The sequence below is a fragment of the Glycine max genome, chromosome 13 (genome assembly GCF_000004515.6).
Source record: "Glycine max cultivar Williams 82 chromosome 13, Glycine_max_v4.0, whole genome shotgun sequence".
In the NCBI taxonomy this organism is placed as follows: Eukaryota; Viridiplantae; Streptophyta; class Magnoliopsida; order Fabales; family Fabaceae; genus Glycine; species Glycine max.
In genome coordinates, this window is record NC_038249.2 from 44,639,672 (window position 1) to 44,663,716 (window position 24,045).

At 32.2% G+C, this 24,045-nt stretch overlaps 2 protein-coding genes across 5 annotated transcripts; both read right to left on the reverse strand.

The window, feature by feature from the left end:
- Positions 1–2,954: 2,954 nt before the first annotated feature.
- On the reverse strand, positions 2,955–11,266 carry LOC100790282 (topless-related protein 1). Of its 3 annotated transcripts, none has more exons than XM_006595109.4 (26): positions 11,031–11,266; positions 10,476–10,612; positions 10,159–10,338; positions 9,948–10,061; positions 9,720–9,878; positions 9,050–9,227; positions 8,822–8,945; positions 8,615–8,658; positions 8,350–8,515; positions 8,126–8,235; positions 7,945–8,014; positions 7,767–7,840; positions 7,574–7,669; positions 7,395–7,490; positions 7,117–7,244; positions 6,779–7,013; positions 6,539–6,700; positions 6,370–6,462; positions 6,004–6,150; positions 5,504–5,614; positions 5,226–5,405; positions 5,013–5,141; positions 4,834–4,929; positions 4,463–4,651; positions 4,219–4,385; positions 2,955–3,525 (listed from the first exon to the last, which is right to left on the reverse strand). In XM_006595109.4, exons 2-26 carry the CDS (start codon positions 10,553–10,555, stop codon positions 3,321–3,323), a joined length of 3,333 nt encoding a protein of 1,110 aa, XP_006595172.1. In that variant the 5' UTR covers positions 10,556–10,612; positions 11,031–11,266; the 3' UTR covers positions 2,955–3,320. The 3 variants fall into 3 exon arrangements, with proteins under 3 accessions (XP_006595172.1, XP_003543688.1, XP_006595171.1); XM_003543640.5 differs by having other exon boundaries at positions 8,615–8,724; positions 11,031–11,265; XM_006595108.4 differs by lacking the exon at positions 11,031–11,266 and adding an exon at positions 10,702–10,866 and having other exon boundaries at positions 8,615–8,724.
- Positions 11,267–21,372: 10,106 nt separating this feature from the next.
- Positions 21,373–23,451, reverse strand: LOC100791333 (splicing factor 3A subunit 2). Of its 2 annotated transcripts, XM_003543642.5 has the most exons (6): positions 23,091–23,450; positions 22,943–23,019; positions 22,786–22,851; positions 22,637–22,711; positions 22,481–22,555; positions 21,373–22,000 (listed from the first exon to the last, which is right to left on the reverse strand). In XM_003543642.5, the coding sequence occupies exons 1-6, from the start codon at positions 23,410–23,412 to the stop codon at positions 21,563–21,565; spliced, it is 1,053 nt and encodes a 350-aa protein (XP_003543690.1). In that variant the 5' UTR covers positions 23,413–23,450; the 3' UTR covers positions 21,373–21,562. The 2 variants fall into 2 exon arrangements, with proteins under 2 accessions (XP_003543690.1, XP_014621629.1); XM_014766143.3 differs by having other exon boundaries at positions 22,481–22,711; positions 23,091–23,451.
- Between the last annotated feature and the right edge of the window lie 594 nt (positions 23,452–24,045).

The following is a 24,045-nucleotide window of genomic DNA, read 5'->3' on the forward strand; positions in this document are numbered from 1 at the left end:
AACATGCCTCCAAAGTCAATCTTATATTTAACCATTTTAGCACTATCTTCTCTTTTAATAATAAGTATACTATATTTCTTCAATTGGCTCCATTTAGAAGATTTGTCTTCCTGACCTTGAACTATTTTTCTCGTGTCTCTCAAAGTCTATACTGATCCTCCCAAAAAAGAAAGGCTCTATCATGAGATATGACATGCTCAAAGGTTGATGCCAGCTTTCTCATTAACTCCAAAGGTAGATAACCTTTTCTCTTTTGGGTTCATAATTTGAGATTTCATTAATCGTGAATTTTAATCAATATAACACTTATGTGGAAACAAGCTGGCAGAAATTGAGAGAAAAAACTCATGCTAATTGCATATTACAGATATCAATATATAATGCAAACTTAATTATTGAAAAGAAAAAAATATAATTTAAGAAGTCAATTTGACTACAATCATAACGTCAACATAATTTTTTCATTGTGCACAAGTTAAGAGATCATTGTGCACAAGGATAATTTTTTCATCATTTTAAGCCTTGGCCGTTTATTTGTCATGTCATGTAATACTATTTCATTCAGCATGATATATCTTGCAAATTCAAACTCTGTTTTATAGCCACCATAATCATTAAAGCGTGTTTTAAGGTGTGATGAGATTGCATCAAGGAACACAGAATGGATATTGCCAATCACTCCTATCATCGTCCAAGAATTTATCGGACTCCTGTTAACAATATACATGCCGTAAAATTGGTAAACACAAAATTATTAAAATAAAATAAAATAAAATCATCCTTGAAAGCTTTAAACTCAGCAAACCTGATCAAACACAAAAGATGACAAACAAATAAGTATTCAATACCAAATTCATGCGCAGGAACCAAACATTGGAAACAACTTCCAGTGGAATTGAATCTTTATCCATAATTTGCTTCAGTTACATTTACATAGCTAGCAAAACCTAAATGAATGAGTTCCATGTCCTCAAGTTTGAGAAAGAAACACGGTGCAAATGCAGGATTTTAAGGAAGGGAAGATCAACAGAGGAAAAAGCTTTCAAACGTGAGAACATGAATGTGAACTCCACAAGAGTTTTGCAGCTAAGTACGACAGAGGGTAAGTTTGTATTCACCGACTCAACAAACAGTTTCATCTCTTCGCTGATGTAATCCATTCCTGACAGTCACAGTCGAAGTCGAGAGCGGGATCATGCTAATAATTTTATAAGGACACACTCTTGCTTACATGCATGCATAATGCCTTTGTTTAACTAGTTCGAGAGGAATGAGGGCAATTTTGGTATATATGTTTGTTCAGTTTTTGCATTGGGATTAGGATTTAGGATGTTAGAGTTTGTTCAACTAATTCATAAATAATTTTTAAAGAATTAACATGAACATAAATTAATTTTAGAGTTTAACTTAATACTAGTACTTCATTATTATATAATCTTTCTCCTCCTATTATTCCTCTCCAGTGTATTCTATTTTTTTAATAACCGATGAAAGTTCCTATATTTTCTTATTCAATTAATAAATATGGAAGTACCTTGTCTTTATTTCATTTGACAGACAACGAAATTTTTATAATTCATAATCGTAAAACATGTCAGGGAGATTTGCTTTCGTTCTTGATATAAACTCAAAAAACTGGACTTCATATTTTATGAAAAAAGAAAGAGTAAGGTTATGCATAACAACGAAGGTATTACGAAATTCTGCACAAAACACGTTCCTTATGTGTATCGGTTAAAAATTAAATAGAAAAAGGGAAAAAATAAAGAGAAACTCGACAGAAACATGAGTGGCTATTCATTTATTTCCGTGCAAAATTTCTTTAGTATTGTTAAGCAATTTCCAAAAATAAAAGAAAAGTAGTTATTTTCATGGATTTTGTTTTAAGAAAAAAAACAAAGAAGGTTGCCCATTATAGAAAAGCCTCCAATAAATGTTCTTAGACCTTAATCTTAGATGTAAAGAACTGGTCTTTGCAAAGATTTTCTCTTGGAGGAAGGGGCTTGATATCCGGCATGACAAGACTGTTTTTGTAGAAGAACACTCAAAGATCAGCATGCAAATCGGAAAAAAAAAATTAATCCAACCCTCCACGGTGGTCCACAGGAAAATTGAAAAACAAAACTGAATAAGAAGAACACAAACAAAAATAGTCTCATAAATCAACAATAAACAACACCAACATAGTCAACAATAGTCCCAAAAATGATGAACAATAAAAATGAAAAAAAAAATTAAAAACCAAAATTATAAATCTGAGGGAGTATGAGGGTGGCACGGCATAGCAAAGAGGAGGGAGGAGAGAGGTGCGATTCTGGGAGGGTGAGGATGACATCGTCATGGCACAACAAAGCAGAGAGGAGGGAGTAAAGGGGCACAACACTTGGAGGGCGAGGGTGGCACCATCGCAGCACAGCAAAGGAACAATGGGGATTGGGGGCAACAACAATGTGTCTTGGTAAGTGAAATGAAGAGAGAAGAGTTGCTCTTGGGGAGAAGTTGAAATAAAGAGAGGCATCGGAATCGTGAAAGGGAAAAGTTTTGGAAAAAGTTGTCAGCTTAGAAAGTGAGTTCCTTGTAAAACTTACAAAAAATGATTTAAGATCACAAAATATAATTTTTTATTGGAACAAAAAATTAAAGAAATCTTTAGAGTGATGTGACAACACAAGGTTCACTAAAAAGTTGATTAAGAACACAAATCTTGATCTTCTATTGATTAAGAACACAAATCTTGATCTTCTATTGAAGATATTCTAATAACATTTCTCAATAAAGAGAAAAAAAATCTACATTGATTTTTTTACAGCACTGGTTAACATTTGATCAACTTACAAAGCCAAAAAACTGTTTAGTTACGACGATCACAAGTTAAAGTGGCGAAAAAATATCTATAACCTGGCACTTCATTCTTCGTGTTACAAACTACATGCCATGAACAACAAACTACACCATTTAAAAAATTTATATATTTATATATAGATAAACTGTGAGCGATGAAGACAAGATTATCCTAGCAAGTTACATTTAGACTGGATGGGATTACAAAAGAGAAGTTAGGATAAACCAATCTAAATAAATAGCCAGAAAAGGTTTAAACTCGAGAACTGCTGCTTCTGTAGCATTAGACTAAAAAGAAATTTTCACATATTTTAGCAATTACAAGGTTTAGATTTTGGTTTCGGGTTTGGTCCATTGTTCTGGTATGTGACTGCACAAAGGCCAGACAACACAATGGCATTATCTCAAATACATACCTAGTTCTTGAAATGGCCAGCAAGCCAAGTATGTAAAAGAAACTTGTCTTTGGCTGACATGGATCATCTCTGAGCTTCATCTGAAGAAGCTCCAACTGAAGTAGCTGCCATATTGCTCGTTGACCCATTCTCAATGGGTGGAGGCACACCCCATTTTCCTTCAGACTCATGGGGCTCAAAGACATGAACTCCGCCATCCGACAGTCCTACAGCAAACTGGTTTGGTTCTTGAGGATGTGCAGCAATAACAAGTGGTTGTACGTTAGAACTGCAGCATAAAAACCAACATGGTACTCAGTATTCAACAAGTAGTGCGGAAAAGATTGTTAGTTGCAGACATAAAACAAGCAAATTCTGAATTTAGAGTAATCCAGAATAAACTTCATAAAGAATCAAAGAATCAATGAATTATTTGCAATGTTAATTAGACTAGATTTGTTATAGACAAAATCCCTTTTTCCATTGTTTTTTAGAAGAAACAACATAGCAAAACATACTGGACATACCTTTAAAATCATTCACATTATAGTATTATACTCTGTAAGCACGCAATGATTTTTGTATACCCATAATGTCCAAGTGTAAAGAGAAAATATTTTTTTTCAGTGTGGAAATTCAAAGAACTTAAATTTCCAAAAAGGATATCGGTAAATGAAATGTAAAATGTTCCCAATTTCAATGAGATTTATATACTAAAACAGATTAAGTGATTAACTAAATGAGACAACAAAGAATACGTGTTGAAGGACAACTACTTGGGATTTTCAATGACTTCAAACCCAATTGCTTCAAAAGAAAATGAAAAACTATCAAGAATTCATATTCTTAATACACAATTTCAACCAAATAATTTAATAATGTTTTGTAACTTGTCATAAATTAAAATTGAGAAAACTGAAAACAATAACAAGTATCATCCAAAGTGTGATAGAAGTCTGTCAATTGCCAAACAAAGCATTACCTGACACTTGCAGAAAGATATGCAGAAGGATTGATTCGACAACGTAATCTAAGGTTTGAAACACTCAATACACAGACTGTTGCATCTAAAAAGCTGGCATATATGAGCTGGCTATCACATGAGAAAGTTGCATGTGATATTGGTGCTGATGAATCCCGTGGGAACCACTACAACTCAAGTTTCATACATTAGACAAAAGATAAATTTCATTATTTACAGTCAACATAAAACAGAATGAACTAACCTGCTTTAAACATTCTAGCTTTGTTGCTTCATAAATGGCAAGCTGTGTTTCATGTACAACCAAGAAGCGGATCTGGTCCTGATGAAATTGTACACGGGTATCTGCCTGTGCTGGTGGAGTCCTCCCAGCAGGAAGTTGCAAGAATCTAGACTTCTGCTTTTCCCATCCGTCAGTATTCCACACACAAATCTGCACAATAGACAGATAACTCTATATATATGATATAGAAGGGGCAATGCATTGCCAACAGCATGCTCAAAGGGGGCCATAATTGATGAAAAGTAGTTATAAGATACTAAACTAAGTCTTTTAATGCAATTTAATCATAGAAAAGGGATTCCGGAGAAAGATCTCCAGTGGACAATTATTACCTGAGCATCAGCCCCAGATGAAACTAGCACATTCAACACATGAGAAAAAGCAAGACCAGTTATTCTTTTAGTATGGCCTTTGAGTTTACTTTTAACCTGCAAAGAAGAAAAAAAATGCATAAACACCTTATTACTCAAATAAAAACTGAGCAGGAAATGTTTATGGGCAGCAATGATACCTCATCTACACGGACATTATATATTTGAATGGAAGAATCATCCATGCCTATAGCAATAATATTGTTATCCTGAGGATGAAAAGCAAGAAAAGTTGCTGCAGGTGGCGGAGGCATGAATGTCGTCATTGTCTGCACTTAGCCGAGAAGATTGAAATAGATTATTAGTTGCAAACCAAATACAGTCTTGAATAATGACCAAGGATCATAGCTCACCTTAAAAGTCATCATATTGAACAGAGAAATCTTCCCTCCTGATGCTGACATTACATAAGAATCATTTTTCGACAGAGCAAAGCAGGGGACGGCATCCTCGGTATTGTTATCAGTAATGTCATTAGTCATCAGGATGCCACTAGAAGGTTGCCACAACTGGGGTTGCACACTGGCAGTGGCCTACAGGAATGAATATCATCAAATAAAATATAATTCCCATTCCCAATTATATGATTAGAGAAGGTAGTTGGAAGACTAATTTTGCACATTCCCCAAACCTTGCCAGTTGAATTACGGTCATTTCGCTGCCATTTCCAGAGCAGATGAATGGCATTTGAAGCTAACGCCAGGATAGCATTACCTGAATTAGTATATATCAACCTTGATATCTGTCATAACAAAGATGCGGATAATCAGAACAATTTTAGTTTTGGAGAGGGTATCAGGTTACAAGAAGGAAATTCAATGGTGGTCTTAACATAGTATTCATCAGTATAAAGAAATAAAGGACAGATGATAGAACCCATGACCTTGTACACAAAGTATTCTACGTATAGATGAGCTCCTAGTCCACAAAGTTACAAAAATTAAAGGTATATTATAAAGGAAATATACAGACATTACATATTCCTTGCTCGTTTGTTGTCCAATTGAAACCAAGTTCATTGAAAAAGGTGAATTTCAATGAAATAAAAATGCTATGAAAATTGGAATGGGTATTTGATATAATTAATGACATGAACACTTAAAAAAAACAGTTATTAAGTAAATAAAATACCTTGTTCACCCTGACATTCTCAGGCAGCTTCAAGGATCTACATTGAGATGGTTCATTGATTTCAGTGAGCTTCCATATCTTCGACTTATCATTGGATTCTTCACTTATTCTAGGTTTAACATCACCCAAGTTTCGGGCATCCCCGTTCTGATGATTTGAAATTGACAGATAGTATCAATAATAACAAAAACAAAAGTAAGTAGTAACGATAATAAATACATTAAAAAATCACAGTGACAGGTTTTATCGGTTAATCCACTTTTGACTTTTCCATTGGGATAGGAGTTGCATAATAAGCAAAAAAAAGCCAACAAGTGGCATTCAAGTCAATAACATGCCACTGATATATAGAGAAGATAAACAGACCATCGCAGTAATCGCTACCACAGACGAGGCCCTCTCTGCAAGTGCAGCACTAGTTGCAGCAGCGGCGGCTGCTGAAATTGGATTTATTGTAGGCTGTCACAAATATAATATGTCAGACTAGATTTTATTAATATGAGGAAAGGAAAGTATAAAATCTATATAAATCTACCTTTGTCATGGCTTCCGATGTTCTTGATGTATCATATAAAGAATTTTCTAATGTGCGTAACAAACGAATACCATCTGCATTGGCTAAGATTTTAATTCCATTCTCATTTGCAGAAACAGCTAAAAGAGCTCCATCCTTGTTAAAACGGATTCGTGGGCTTGCCTAGAATATAAGGTTACAATTAGCAACTACTATTTGCAGAGACTGGCTATCCAATTTGCAATAAAATAATGAACTTACAGGGAGACCCCCATCAGCATCAACAGTTGTCAAAAGCTGAATATTGTCCATATCCCAGAATTTAATGGAGAAATCATCGCCTGCAGCCAAATATCGATTTTTGGTTGTATCAAATTGTACAACACCCAAAGATCGTTTCCGAAATCCTTGATAAGTCCTTTTCACAGCTCCTTCACTTTCATTCCACTCAACAATAGAGGATTCCCCTTCCTTACTTGTCCCACATGAGAAGAGTCTATAAAATACATTCAAGCCAAAAAGAAAATGTTTGAGCAAAAATAGATCAAAACAGATAGTATAATTCAATAATACAAGTAGCCATGGTTGGGTATATAAACCTTGTACCATCAGCACTATAGGCCATGGTTGTACACCATCGTCCAGGAGCTTCATAATCAACACGAGATCCCAAATTATCATACAACCATGCTTTTATCTTTCCATCTAATGCCGTTGAAAAGATGAACTATAGCATAAGAAAGAGTTTCAACAAGAAAACGAATTAGAAACATTGTCAAAGGATTTTCTATGGGGCACTCTACCAATAGGGCTAAAGGAATCATATGGAAACAAACTCAACCAACGTTTTCCCATAGGTATCAAAGTCAACTTGTACCTGAATGTTTTCTTTATAATGCGGACAGATAGAATAAACTGGAGCCTCATGACCTTCGAAAGTATACTGTTTCGCACCCGTAGCAGCATCCCAAACCTTAAGTTGCATAACTTAGTTAGTGACATGTTATCTTCAGTTCTTCACTTAAGAAATCCAAGCTCATGCTTTGACAAACCTACCTTAATGGTCTTATCATCACCACAGGTTATGACACATAGTTGCTTATTTGGGTGAGAAAACGCTAGATCATTTACTCCACCAACATGAGCATCAATCTAGAAAAGTTCACAAGTAAACAATTACAAAAAAGTATACATAAAACCTAAAGTAGAAAGAACTATTCATTATTCAAGTGTTTGCATGCATGAATACCTCCAGATGCTGTCCAACATCATCCCCGCCATGGTAAGAGTATATCTGAACGATGTGCCTTGAGTAAGCAACTCCTGTTTAACAGAAAAACTCACAAATAAGTGATTTGTATATTTGAGTTCTGAGAGTAAATATTACTAGGATCAATAGATTAAATTTGAAGAATTTAAAAACTCACCGAATAAAGCCCCATCAGGACTCCAAATCACACGGTTGACAGAAACACCTGGATCTTTGACAAGAGCAGCCTGAATTGATTATGATTAGTTTTATTTTCAGTTACTGCAAACTTACAAGTTTCAGGGTTTGGTACAAATATTCATCACAAATATCAATGGATAAAGGTGAGAAAGGACAACCTGAAAGGGCATTGAACAAGCACTAAGATCCCAAACTTTAAAGTTCCTCATGAGCAATCGCTCCCTAGAGCCCACTTCCCATAAAGCAATGTCCCCCACATTCGTACCAACTGACACATTGCATCAAGAAAAAAATTCAGTCAATTTCCAGTACGAATAGTACATACGTCTAACAAATAATCATGTCAATAACACTAACAAAAGGCCTTAAAAGAGTAGCAGACCAAGAAGCAGTGTCTGTTGAACTGGATGAAAGTCCATGCTCATAGGAGATGAGCCTTGGTTCAGACTTCGCATGGCAGTCTTTGGCAAGTCATCAGGTGCATTAAAAGCCTGACCATGACCATGACCAGGGAACGTTGCTGACAAAACATTGACAGGCAGATTTACCTGCACAAAATAAAGATTGATAGCAGAAATGTGAGATAATAACTTGTATTGGTATGAGTTCCAAGACCAAGTATGATGTTTCCATAAATGACACCAGACCTCATCTGACATTCCAATTGGTCTTGTTCTCTTAGAAACATGATCTGAATCACCAGATGGATAGTCAACAGAAGGATTAGTTGGAGGGGTCCTAGGGTGCTTCAAAGCAGCTTAAAAAGACAAGGAGCATCAGAGATCAAAGATTATACAAACCAAACATAGCTCATGAAGAGTTGGAGAATGATAGAAAGAAAATGAATGTAGTACCAGGGATTGATGGCGCACCAAGACCTATAGCTCCTCCCGAAACTGCAGGATGTGCTACAGTGGTTGGATTTGACATCCAACCAGCCAGGGGTGTTGGCACAGGAGCTGGAGTGGGTTGAAAAGGCTATACACATGAACCACAGCACAGAGTCCAGCAACATAATAAGAACCAAAAGATAACAACATATTATACAATTCTTATGAAACCAAATCAGTTTAGTAGCCCACCCCATGTGCACCAAGAGGAGGAAATCCTCCAGCCTTTGGTAATGATCCTAGTAGTGGATTATTAGCAGGTGATGGAGCCCGTGCACCATTTGGTTGTCCACATGAATGATCCACAAAAAGAGTTTTTATATCTGGATTTGGCCGTGGATTCTTACAAAGTTGGTGCTGCCAATTCAAGCTGAAATTTAATTTGGAAACAGGAAAATGAAGGAAAAAAAAATCAGTTATCTCATAATATAAGATTGTCTAATCAGTTGTTTATAGAGCAATACAATGCAAAAAGTCTATGCAGTAACCCCTCTACATGCAGAAGCTCCATTACATACAAATTATCTAATGAAAAGAAGCATTGAGGCAGGAACTATGCAGCCAAGAATTGGCGGATACATAATAAAAAATTCTATGAATAAAATTAACAATGGTGCCAGACATCCTATCACTGATGAAAAATTCAATAGGAGTTGAATGGTTGGAATCTTGGATAACAACAACATAAGGCATGTCTAACCAAATAAAACAAAAACGTAAATATGGAAGATGGAAGATGAGCTCCTTCAATTGTAAGTAAAGATACCAAAAGCAATCTCATGCCTGTAGTAAGTTATTACATGCAGTGCACAAAGTACTGTTGTATATTTATTGACAATATCTTAGACTTTGAATGAATTACCTTTGATTGATTAGAGTCCGTAGCCTTGAGTTTTTAAGGTTAGGAAATTGCAATTTGTCACGAAATAAGGGATTGGCCTCAATCAACTTTTTGAGCTCAACCAACATGATTGCCCTTGCAGACTTTGTATCACCATACTTAGACAATTGCTCATTTTCCCTATAATGCCAGAAATCATTTTCTGTTTCTTACAGAAGTTTTACACCAAGCTAAGAATTATATACATACCTAAAATTCTCCAATGTCAAAAGCTGTGTGATTTCCTTAAACAGTTCTTCATTAAATGTGGCAAAGACTTTCAAATCCTTCACTAATATTTCTACAGCCTTAGACCGATCATGCCTACCAAAATATTAATTACAACAGCCAAGTTCAATACTTATTAAAAAAGAATGCTGAGTGTCAATAGAATACATAAGTGAACTTGTTGTGAGCTTACTTATCTAATGCCTCCAGGTACTTCTGCTTCCTAATTTCAAAAAATATCTTCATAGAATACCTATTATCATCCACTTTGGTGAAACCAGAGAGGTACCTCTCAACCTCATCCCAATTACCATTGTGCACTTCATCCTCGAAATATTTCATGTTAAAGAAAAACCCAGACTCCTGCTCAAGCCTATTATTTAAAAAGAAAAAAGAAAAAAAAAAGGGTCAAATAATGTGATAAAACCTAATCAACACTAGAGATAAACAATAATAATAATAATAATAACAACAACAACAACAACAAAAGTGAAATGGAACAAGCCCCACTTGTGAACAGTTTCTTTGAACTTTTCCTCATCCAGAAACTGCAAGATCAAGAACACCAACTCCCTACTTAGAGATGACATCGTAACCGCCTCGTCTTCGATTAGACCAGCACCAAAATGAGCAACTATAAACTAGATCTGCGGGAAAACAATTATTTTAAAAAATGAGCGGTTAGAGAAATTGCACGTCGACCAGTAACGAAAAATGCAGAAAAGAAAATCCACACCGAGAGTGAATCATTTGACTAGCCCCAGCAAAGCATTTAGGGAAGAAAACCTTCCATGTCCGAAAAATCAAGGTTAATAGGGGCAAAAACGAAACGAAAGGGCAAAAGAAATTGAGTGTATCCCATAAGATCAAAGGGCAACAAAAGAAAGCAGCTTTAATCCCATGAGGGAATCCAAGACGCAAGAGAAAAAAATCAAAAAGTGTTCATAAAAGGAAACAAACAAGGAAAAGTCGAAATTAAAATACACATAAAAGTTACAGACTTTAAAGCAACAGATTCGGAAACTTGAAAGAGAGAGAAAGGGTTTGGTTTGGAGAAACTCTCACCTTCAAAGCTCTCTCACACACACGGAAAGAAAGGTCCCCCGAAGAATATAGAACGCACCACCACCACCACCACCACTCCACAACACAACTAGAGAAGAGACCAAAAACACCAAAAGACCAAACCTTTCTCTTTCTCTCTCTTCTCTTCTATTCCACTTTCTCTCTCCTGCAAGAAATGTCCTAATATACTCTCACTCACTCTATCTCTAATTACCTCTTTCTCTCTCTCTCTAAATATATATATAGGACACATGAACTTGCTCAAATAGTAGGTGTTTTTTATATAGGAGGCGACAAGGAAGGGAGATGATAAGTAGAATTACTTATAACCTAGTGATTATCAGTAGTGTCAATAAGCTATAAGAGAAGCACAATAGCTTATATTTCAAGTGCAGTTTAATGCGGGGCCCACTAAGCCGGCTTCGTTTTGTCTAAAAAATCGGCTCGGAATCTCGAGCTGACAGCTGTTCATCGGCTCGGAGTAAAACTAGAAGATGGGTACTGTTTTCTACTTCCACACCTAGGGTCTTATCTCAGATCTGTAGCGTTGATTCAGAATTTCACTTGACGGAGAAGTATTATTTGAGAGATCGTAGGGATGATAAGCGACGAAGAGTTGTTGGGAAAAGGAGAGGATAATTGCCCTCGAGTAACAACAAAGTATCTCGGACGGACGGGTCCCCAAAGTATTTGGCCTCAGTGTTTGGAGAATATTACGGTGTCTGCCATGGAGGGATGGCACTTATTGTATCACGTGATACAGTCCATGATTGCGATACGATATGTCGATATTATGAGATGGAGTAAAGAATCGCGATATGGGTGTTAATAAAAGTAAGTGAAGTGAATTAAATGTCCCTGTCAAATGTGTTGGTCCACCTCTTTCTCCAAACCAGACATAAAATGCGTAATTAGGAGAAAGATTACACTAAACACTTTGTTTAGTTGTGAGAAATGAAGAATAAAAAGAAGTGAATTAATATAGAAAAATGGTGGACAATAAGGTTATTTAGTAAAAGTGAAATAAAGTAAAAATAGAAAACAGAAAAATAAATATTTAATAATAATAGAATTAATTTTAAAATATATTGTTTTTATTTCTAACCACTCAAAAATATTAAAAAGTATAAAATGTCACAAAATAACATTTTAAACCGTTAGGAAACAAAAATAAATGTCTTTATCACACTGTTTTTCGCGTTTAAATTGCCACGAACCTTAATATATTGTGCTTTTTTGCTCAGTTTGTGATCATAAAAGTATATGATATGGGTTGTACCACTTTTTCTGTTCCTTTCACACCTTTGTCATCACAAAAAAAGAACTAACTCTTTTCATTTTTTACCTCTTTTTTATTTTTTTCCATTTCAGTTCTCATCTTTGCAATACAACCAAATAAACCATAAAGGTGGTTAATATACTCGTAAATAAAAATTAAGTATCGATAAAACTAATTAATATTTTTTACAAATGTAATGGTGACAAAAAAATAATATTTTTTTGTTATTTTTAACTTTTTAGACATTGTAAATATAACTTTGAGTACTAATAATGCATAGTTGTTATCATAATTTTATGAGATCTTATAATTCTATATAGATTTAAATACTTACACATGAAATTCAGTTGCTGATGTGAATGATTAATTTAATTTTGAGATCCTACCATGCTTAAAAAATATTTTATTTATTGTATAAATTTATTAAGCAATTGTTATTTTATACAAGTAACGTCATATCATTTGCTCTAGAGAAGAAAAAAAAGTTAAATAATAGTATTTAAATTTAAACAACTCATGAGCACTTCTAAATACTCTTACAAAACAAATATACAAATATACAAATAGCAATAGAAATAGCATGTAATTGTAGGCAATTTTTACTTATAATTTTAGTAACTTAATTTTTAGACTATCATCTCAGGAAAGACTCTATTTAATTACTATATTTGACCCAATAATTCTTCTGACAATTATGTTTATGAAAAATTCTCAATCAAAGAAAAAAATTGACACTAGTATTATTAATAAATTTTTCGTCATTTATGAATAATTTAATGTATTGTTCTAGTATATGATAATTAAAGAAGAAGAAAACAAATGAATCTAGACACGCTCGAATATGTTTAGAAACTCATCCAAGAGTGTTTCTGTATTCTATATTATTTATGCATAAAAATATTATTATTATTTCATAAAATATAAATCATGAGTTTTTAATTTAATAATGCAACACAAACAAACAAGTGATATGCATTCACATGATAATGCAATAAGTTGAAGCTAAGCAATTAATGATATCATCTTATTCACAATTTTCTACGTTCCTGAATATGCATGCTTAAACTAGTGGCATTACTAAGAAACAAATAGCATTATTATCATTTATATATATATATATATATAGCGCGAGAGAGAGATAGAACTAGCCAGCAAAAGTGTACGTTCACGCTGAGGATCACAACAAGCTATGGGAATGGGATGGCCCCTCTAAAAAAAATGCCCAAAACAAATTGAAATGCATGCCTTCCCCACCATACTGCTTTCTTCCTTCCTACCAAATAAAGCAACACAATAAGTGCTTTTACGTTATATATTTATTCTTATCCTACTATTTTCTTTTCAATATTAAGAAAAAATACTCATTTTGTTGGGAGATGATAAAACACTGATTACTAAAAGAAGAAAATTTAAATTTAACCTTCCAAAAGTAGGATAAATTGATTATATAAATAATTTAATGACAATTCAATCTATAATTTTACAACTTATTATTAATTTCATAAAAAAATTAGTCAAATTAGTTTTTAAATTTAATAAAAAATAATTTTAAAATTTAATGATGAGATTAATTTATCGTAAATTAAATTTTTTACATATTTAATGATTAACTTTAAATTTTTAATTTTTAGAGATGAATTTGTTGTCATCGTGTTCACAATTTTAATGAAAAAATGGATATTTAAGCTGTTAAAAATGACAGTTGGGAAATGGGACGCGTCGTCCATGGTTCTGCGAAACGAAAGATGGTGGAAAAGGCCAAGAAAAGCTCAAAGATTCGACTGAAAATTTTATAGAGAAGAGTCCACAAACCACTAAGGTCAACTTTACTCAATAGATTTGAGAGAATATAGTACATCATTCTAAAAAAGATACACTAATTACAATAAACAAAGTTCTTTTGGGCACAATACAATAAACTAATCATAAGATGCATTATACTACTACGACGACGTAATAATTAAGATAGAAATTAGGAAGCATGAATGTTTGAGAAGGGAGGGGAGGCCCACGAAGCACTGAGGAATGACATTGACAAGGTACAAAATAAAGGGGGTTGGGTGGGGCCCGCACAAGAAGAAGAAGATAGCCAAGGATAGGGGTAGGGGTAGCTCTTCCCTGTTATGCTTCTTGTTTGGTCATTGGTGGAGTGCAGTGCAGTGAATGGGACTTGCTCTTGGAGCGCGTCACATCCACGTTCTTGCTCTTTTTTCTTTTTTTATGCTCTCATTAGGATTGGTTAACCGAAACCACCGACCATACTTTTTTTTCTTACACTTTAAACATGTTTTATGAAAAAAAATTAATGGACACGTTAAACTCCTATGCAACATCTAAAAAAATATAAGTATTACAGGTTTTTATGTGATAAAAAGAAAATTAGAGAAAAATGAGAAGTGCTTAGGCATTTAAAATAATAAGAAATTTTTGTATCATTAGTCATATTTGATTATTGTACCCCTACTGTCATCGGCACTCGGTGCAGATAGCACCACGAGTAAGTCATAAGTCATAACCGTCCATATATGATATGCGTATGAGAATCTCGGATAGTTGCTATATACATTAGTTATAATATGCTTTTGGGTTAGGTGTTTTGTTTTCCTAGATACAAGAATCATCATTATCTTATATTTTAAAATAAATAGTCATTTTTCTTATTCAATGTATAATTCTTGATAAATATGTTCTTGAAATATAAAAATATAAAATTTAGTTTCTGAAAATGGAAAGAGTGTGACAAATATAACCGACCGTTTCATTCGTCACCGTTAATAAAATAGTTTACGTATCACAGATGGACAAATTTGTCACTGAAATGATTATTAACGTGGATTGTCAACACAAGGACATATTTGTTATAATATTTTTTTTATTTTTCGTCTTCCCACTTCGTTGACCAAAAAATTTAATCTCCGAAAATATAAAAAGTACAACAAATATATTTGAACGTTAATAATAGGTCGTGACTAATAATAATAATAATAATTATGTATTTGTAATTTAATACTCCTATTCATTTATTATTTGTAATATATTTTTTAAATTACCTTTTAATATATATTTTTTTATTATTTTGATTTCCTTGTTGAACCTTAATCTTTGTTGTTAAAACCTTTTTTTTATCTTATATCTTATAATTTTATCAAATTTCTACTAAATTTCTCACTTTTAATCTTTACAATTATTCCATATCTCAATTCCAACTTAAGTATCCTTATATTTAACTTAAAAATAATATATCGAGAATTTTGAGTAACAAAAACACAACAGGTCGTGAGACCAAATTTATTTATTTTTTAAAAAAATTAATCAACTATATTTTTTTTTAAAAGTCTCACAAAATTTAAACTAGATAAAACTAAAGTAGAATTATAAGTCTTTTTCCTTAATCAATAATATATATATATATATATATATATATATATATATATATATATATATATATCCTCAAATATGAAAAATCCCTTGGATAATGTGTTTCCATGGGAGACAACACTTATTATACATAATATGAATGAAATTAAAACAATTACTAACAAATAAAGAATTCAAATAAATTTAAATAAAAAATATAACAATGTTTAAACTAATCCAAAGTTAACTTAAAAAAACTAATACAAAAGTTTATTCTTTGGGACCTAGAATTGTTCTCTCGCTAACTTAAGGATTGCAGTGACATTGCATTCCATTTGACATATTGTGTCACAGTACATAATAAAAATTAATAATTAATTGAAGAAACAAAAAATTTTAAGAAATAAAAGACTTTCATTTTTTTAAATAGTAACTTAATTTTTTTATATCATAAAACTAAAGAAATTTATTTTATTTTGGAAAATAAGTAGGTATATTGATTAATTAAAAAACTAATTAACAATTTGATAGATGATTAAATAAACAAATAATTAAAGTATAAGGCTGTATTTTACTATTTTATTAATCCATTTTTCCCTAGTTTCTCTCCTATATAATTCATTATTAATGTTTGGATATATTCGTTGCATTTTTTATACCTTCGAGGAATAAAGTTTGCATTTTTCATGGGACACATTTGTCATCTGAGTGAGAAGACGAAAAGTCAAAAAAATATCATGACAAATATGTCCTTGCATTGGTAATTCACGTTGACAATCATTTCAGTGACAAATTTGTCATTCTGTGCCACATAGGCCATTTTATTAATAGTGACAAACAAAAGTTAACGGCCGGATATATTTATCGTACTTTTTACACTTTTAGAGACTAAATTTTATATTTTTATCTTTCAAGGATGCATTGATTACACATTGAAAGACAAAAGTGGCTATCCCTATATTTTATGCTAATTTTACTATAATAATAATAATAATAATAATAATAATAAAAGATTATAAAAAGGTATAATATTATAATATATTAATATCACCCTAAAAAAATTCATTGCAGCTGGCCGTTTCCATTGTGTCTGCACAGTACATGTCCACAGGAGTTTCTCCACCCAGACCAACATTTGGGCCCACTATATCTGTCCACGGCCACAGCATATATTGACTATCACCATCAGGATCATTTCTTTCTTGTTTCAAAATAATGTAATTTTAAAAGGTTTAAATGTATTTTGCTCCTTGTAATTTGATGTTTTTTTATTTAAAAAATATTTTAATTCTGGTAATATATGATTCGTTTTTAAAGTATTTTAATGATATTTTATTATTATTTAATACATGTTTTTACTGTTCAAATTATTATAAAACACTTTAAAAATAAAAAATAAAACAAACATATTTTACAATGAATAAAACAAAGAAAAAAATTGTAAGGACAAAAATGAAAAAAATGTATTTAAACCATTGAAAAATAATGTAAAACTTGCATAAATATTTTGCAATTTAGATGAGATTGATTAAGAAAATAAAATAAAAAAATTATTTAAAAATCAGAAAGTTAAACACTTCTTAAATAATATGCTTAAAATTTTTATTAACAAAAAAATCACCAATAACAGATTTAATAGCTTTTTTTTTTTTACAGATTTAATAGCTATTCAATACATGTTTAAGTCAGTTAATTTTATAATTAAAAACAACATTTTTAAAAAATATATAAAGATAAAATTATTGATTGTTTTATTATTTAAGAAAAAAATTGAAGCGTAGACTAAAAATTAGATTAACTTTTGTTTTAAGGCTCGCAAAGACTATCTAAACTCATGTAAGTAAATAACAAAGTAACAAACATGCCAGTCAAGCTCAATACTCTTTATGGCTAGAGAATCTTCCTCCCATACACCAACACTTGTGTAGGTGTAAAACACGAGATTATGAAATATTTGTTAATAATAGACACTGCAAATCAATGGGACTTTCACGTCTCATGTTAGAGGCATCTCTCATGAGACACCATTTTGACTCAATAAGAGTCTCAATGAATAAGTCTAGCAAAACTCAGATAAATAATTATATTTAATTCTATGCATTTTTGTCTTCTTTTATAACAATTATATCTCATGTTAACATACTCATTCTAACACTTTTTTTCTTCTAATTTTCTCTGCTATATTACCTAAAATTTATTAAAAATTATAAATTTTAATGAATCTTATTTCTTATTCCATGACTATCTATCTTGATTTGCAAGTGATATTTACATAAAATTATGATTTATAATAAATTTTAAAAATATTAAAAAAAGTGTTATTGGTATTTCTCTTAATTAAATAGTAGTATTTATTTGTTTATCGTGAAAAGTAGTCAATTCGTGTTTGTGTCATCATCCTTCAAATTGACAAAAATCCTCTTAAAAATGGAGCAGCAAATGGACCTATGATTAGATCTGATATCTTTCAATCCTTTTCTATATACCTAAAAAACCAATAGAATGAAGTCACGATGAATGTTTTTGACGAATGAGGGTAATCTATATTTTGTTTTTTTTATCATAACTCATAATTACTTTATTCCTTTATAAGGTTTCTCATTTAGCAATAGCTTTTTATAGTACGTTGAGACTTCTTATTAAAATTTGGTGTGTAAAATAAATTTTATTTATAAATAATGTTTAATAAAATTATGAGTGGGCTATGTCTAAACTCTAAAGAGATCACTTTTTTTTTATATAGTTTAAGTTGAAATGATGAAAAATATTTTTCTCACTATATTAAATCATGGTTTATAAACTATAATCGAATATGTTATAAACGTTCACAAATCTAAAGATTTAATTTTTTTTCTGGTAGCCTTAGCTTCTCTTGAACACGACATTGGTTATTAAATTATTTGAAATTAAAAACCATTAAATGGAAGTTTGTTGTTGGTAGAATTTTGGTTTTCTCACTATATTAGTTATGTTGTGAGTGTTGTCCCATCTCATCTCCTTCTGTGTCTCCCTCTATTTATGTTTTTTTTCCCATGTGAGTCTATCCAGCGAATCTAGTTGTCAAACTTAACGCGTCAGTGCCTGTTTTTGCGCGCGTTTCTCTCCACCATAACACGTACTAGCCTATTAGTATTGGGTGAGAAATAAATACATCAAAAGAGCATATTTCAATCACGTAATCTATACCCATATGAGGATATAATTTTGTGTAATTATTTTTTAGATTATTTTATCTATATTTTTACTAATATTAAAGTAATAATAATTAATTATTTTTAATTATGTAGATTAAAATTAATTCACTAATCAAAATTAGATAATCATATATTAACTTTTCTTCATTTTCATTCAATAATTTTACCTTTAACTCATTCGTTAAATTTTATTTATTTTTTACTTACATTAATTTTCCTTTCCTTTTATATTATTGATTTTTTTATTCTATCATTTTTTAACTGTATTTAAATTTTTTTATTTTAAAAAATTTAGAGAAGCATTATTTATAATAATTTAAATTTCGATATATATATATATATAGCTAAAATTTATTATTCTTGTTCACACTCTCACTTATTTTTGTATTAATCATATTAATAATTAATATTTGTCCATAAAAAATATATATAGAAGAAAGACAATTCATAATTTCTCCAAGATCAATATCTAATTATACACTTATCCTCGTATCAAATACTTAAATATATTTTTAATTTATTGAATATGAAGAATTTTTTGTTTTAGTCTCTAAAATTTAAAGTTATTTTTTAGTGTTCCAAATTCTTAAAATATTTTTTAGTTCCTCGGTATACATGTTAAATGAAAAATATTCATGAAAAAGGTTATTATAATGAAAGTTAATTGTTTATTAAGCAATGTATAATATTTTTAAATATTATTTTTTACTGTAACACATCTTAACTTTATTTTTACGTCAATCATCTATCTTAACTTTTATATGATTTCATTTCTGTTAAACTTTTTTTTATAAACTTATTATTCTATAATTACACCAACATTAATAGACCGTGATTTATATTATTAATAAATTTAATTCAATTGATTAAATAAAGTGTGTAAATTATTATAATTTTTTTAATATTTAATTTTGATTTTTATAGATAAAAAAATCATAATTTATATCGTAAGATTAATCAATCCCCAATTTGATTTGAACCCGAGAACCATATTTTCTAATAGAATGAATGAGATATTGACTTTAATGCTCGTTTGAATGCTTTAATTTTTTTTTATAGGTAACTTTTTTATATTGTGAATGCTTTAATTTGAATATTAGCATTTGCGTGTTAAATAATAATACTAAAGTACCGCCTCGGCCTGGCCACCAACATTGTGGTCCTTGCAATTGGAAATGATTATTTTTTAAAAAATATTGTTTTAATCCTTTATTTGGTTATATAGGAAAAATAGAAAAAAGAGAAAATATAAGAATTTTAATCGTTTGATCAGTAAATTAAAAAGAAAAACATAATAAGTCTCACTTAATTATTTTTTTTGGGGTACATGATTACTATTATTTTTGGTTTATCAGATTTAAATTTGTGTTTTGTCATTCAATATTGAAAAATGTTTTTCTTGTCTCTCTTAAAATAAAAAATTATTACAAATTGTGTCTCTACATGGCCAAAAATAAGTTAGGAAAAACTAAAAAAACATTTTTTTAAATTAAGAACTTAAAAAATAAATTTAAATTTACGGACCAAAAATATAAGTGACTCAAAATTAAGATAGTAGAAAAATGCAGTGATGGATTGATTTTTATCACGAGTCAGTACATAATTAAACCATTGGATGAAAGTTCCATAGGTAGCCGCCAGTAACGAAACCTTCTACTATCTATCTAGTAAAAACTAAAAACACAACCATCAATGTCCCTTGTCACTGGGGCCTTTCCTATCAACGGTAATTTAAATTCCCTGCAGCTGTATACTATCTATACAAACAGCTCAAGTTATAGTAACTCTCCAGAAACGGCTAAAAGTAACTAAGTGCTTTTCCTAAGAAACTATTAACTTGTGACTCGTGAGATCCATTTTGTATCAACACTTGAATCCTAAACATAAAATAAACTCAAGTTATCAAATAAAACTGATTCATGCTGCCAAATATTTGCTTCCATAGGTGGCCCGTCCACATTAAACGATTTCAATGTTGGCTAATCTCTATTCTCTGACTCCACATATCAAAATGGTAACTTTAAAAACTACAAATTGGTCAAGTATTGGTTATCTACTAAACTACTCTTCTGTGTATCTTTTGCTACTTCATTTTATGGATTTCCATCGGGTCCTTGTTTACTGTATCTGGTGTTCAATTAGTTACGAACATGGAAAAAGAACAGCGACTGAATCTAACTTCAACTTATCGTAAATTCATATAAATGAATTCCGAGAACCGAGTTTCGGAAACCATACATACTTACGCATGTAGCATTTGTATTCTTGACTCCGAATAGTCTTTTTCTCCCTCTTCAAGCTACAAGAAACATATACATTCCAATCGAGAATCTCCAAAACGCAAGAACAATAAAAACAATTTAATAATCGGTCTTGTGATTCCCCATAATCAAATAGTCTTAATCCTAAATTACTTGCAACAAGCAAAAATTTTCCAACCATATCAAGCTACTGAGACCTAAATTTGTGGATACGGTGAATACTCCAAAGACATCAATGCCAAAGCCAGAAATCTCGATACTTCCACATCTTAATTTGAAAATGTAAAAATGACAAAGGAAGAGTGTACAGGTAATTTGGTGTATTGTTTAAGAAACCTTGCCTCTACCATACAAAGCATTAAGTCCTTAACGGACACATTCTACTGCAGTTGTTTAACAGTTCCAATGATGCTTGCTGTCCTACCCTAAAGCCCCGTGGACCTACTGTCCCATGTTAGGGGGCGGAGGAGGAAGACGGACACCCTGACCCTGCATAGGTTGGGAAGGAAAACCTTGGGGAGGTGGCATTGATGGAGGTCTAGCACCCATGTTGAAACCCGATGTCCCACTTGCAACAGGGGGTGGGGGTGGAATAGATGGCATTCCACCAGAAGGTGGAGGTCTAGGACCGTTAGCTGCTGTCATAGGAGGAGGAGGTGGCATAGATCCCGGCATTGGAGGTGGAGGAGCTCTAGGAGGATTTGCCATAGGTGCGCCAGGAGGTAGCCCTTGTGGAGGAGGGGGAGGTGGTGGTAGTGGACCTTGGGGTGGTGGGGGCAAAGGCCTTGGTGGAACACCAGATGGCGCTGTGCCATTGGCAGTAGTGGCAGGCTGTGGTTTGTTCGCCTCTGGCGGCTTGGATTTAAAATACAATTGCAGCTGCAAACAAGTATCAATTCAAGTCATCAATGGCAGATGGTGGAAATTAAATATCAATAATGCACGCCACATAAACAGAAAAAATTAAGGCAAGAAAGCAGACAGGATATTGCCAACCTAGTTCTGCTGCTAAATGCTTGAATAATTAGTTTGCATTGATACATACAGGACCACGCAATTGAAACACAACAAGTAATTTTCTAGACCAGACTCATGTTTGGATGTCGGGGCTACTTGTATATGGGCATTAGTAGCTCAATTTAAGGTTAAAACAGGTTTTTAATAAAAAGCTTGAAGAAAGAGGCTCTTCTGAAAACAAAATAAAAATTATTTTTCAATACAACATTTATGAAATATGGTGCAAGGCCAATCAGATGTTTTATCACACCAGGTTATGGTTTTTGTTTTGTATGAAATGCATAACACATGGATAGATTAAGTTTTCCATGACAAACAGAAAAGAGGAGTAAATGTACTAACCGTGAACATCTTTGAGTCAGGATCCCAGTGCGAGAAGAACTTTGGAGTGGACTTGTCAATCTCCGTGCTCGGCACCTGAAATTGAAGACTAAAAACAGGGGCAAAAGAAAAAGGCAAGTGCAAAGAAAGACCAAAAAAGGTAAGAAAAGAGTATACCTTGAAAGCAACGATTTCGTATGGTTCAGCAGCAAACAAGAGGTACTGATAACTTTTATCAAAGGGTTGCACCCTCTGTAACCATCAAAGAGAAATATTAAATCATGGCAAGTTGAGAGAAAAATAAATAAATAAAATCAGAGTCCCACCTGTTCATAGGAGGACATAAACCGGTGCCTCGGCTTCGTGAGGTCTTCAATCTCCGGATATTCAATCTACATCAATACACAATTAAAAGTATATATATATTGAAATTATCATAATATGCGTAAATAAAGATAAAAAAAGAAGAAGAAGAGAAAGAACCTGGAATAGGAGAGATCTTTGTTTAGTCTCCGGGTCATACTGCTTGGTGACACGGTACCCAGGTCGTCCAATCTTCACTGCAAGCACATAAATTTATATTTATTGTTTTTCATAAAAGACGAAATTGAGTTAGTGAATAGAATGAAACCTGTTTTTCGAAGAGTGACTTTGCGTTTGTGAGGTTGGGGCTGCGCGGGGGAGTCCTTGGCCTCGCGAGCTGCACGTTTGGCCAAGTTGGTTTGGTGGCGCTTTCCCTGAGTGTGAGCCAAGTAGTTGCCCTCGTTGTTGTGGAGAGTGAGACAGAGTTTGCATTCGTAGCTTCCGAGGTGGTTGCGCATGAAATAGGGATCCTTCGCCAGGTCTATGGTCTCCAGAGCCAATCGCCGGAGACGCTCTCGCCGGTCTATGGCTTCGTTCTGCGCCGACGCCGCACCTCCGCTCCCCGGCTTCGATCCCCATTCTCGATCCATTTTTAGTTTAGTTACGATACGGTGCGATAACACAACACAAACTATATACTTATTTATTTTGTTTTCTCCCTGTTGGGCTCTCTTGCCATAAAGCCCACTACCTTCCTTCACGCTTAGCCCACTATATATATATATATATATATATATATATATATATATATATATATATATTAAATATTAAATAAAATAAATGTAGTAGTAATTAGTGATTGAAAAATAAAATAAAAATATTTTTACATTACATTAATATAAAATTTATATTCCATAATAAGCAGATATGTAACTACATATGTTGCCTTCAAGTGTATACTGTTATTTGTATTTTAATGTGTGTTATAGAAGACGAATATTTGACTTTATATAATTTTAATATAAATTATATTTTAAATTTACAATAAATGATTTAAGTAAAGAAGAAAATTTTCAGTAAAAAAAAATAATTGAAGAAAAAGAAATGTTATATATAAAAAGGTGTTTTTAATAATGTGTGTAACGGTGCATGTACAGTGAAGGAAGGAGGTGATGAATTGATGTTATTGCATGAGTTAAATTCAGTTATGTAAAGTGTTAACTGTTAACTGAGCAATGACCAATGTGATTGCCTAGAGCTGATTTCTATGAAAGGAATATGTC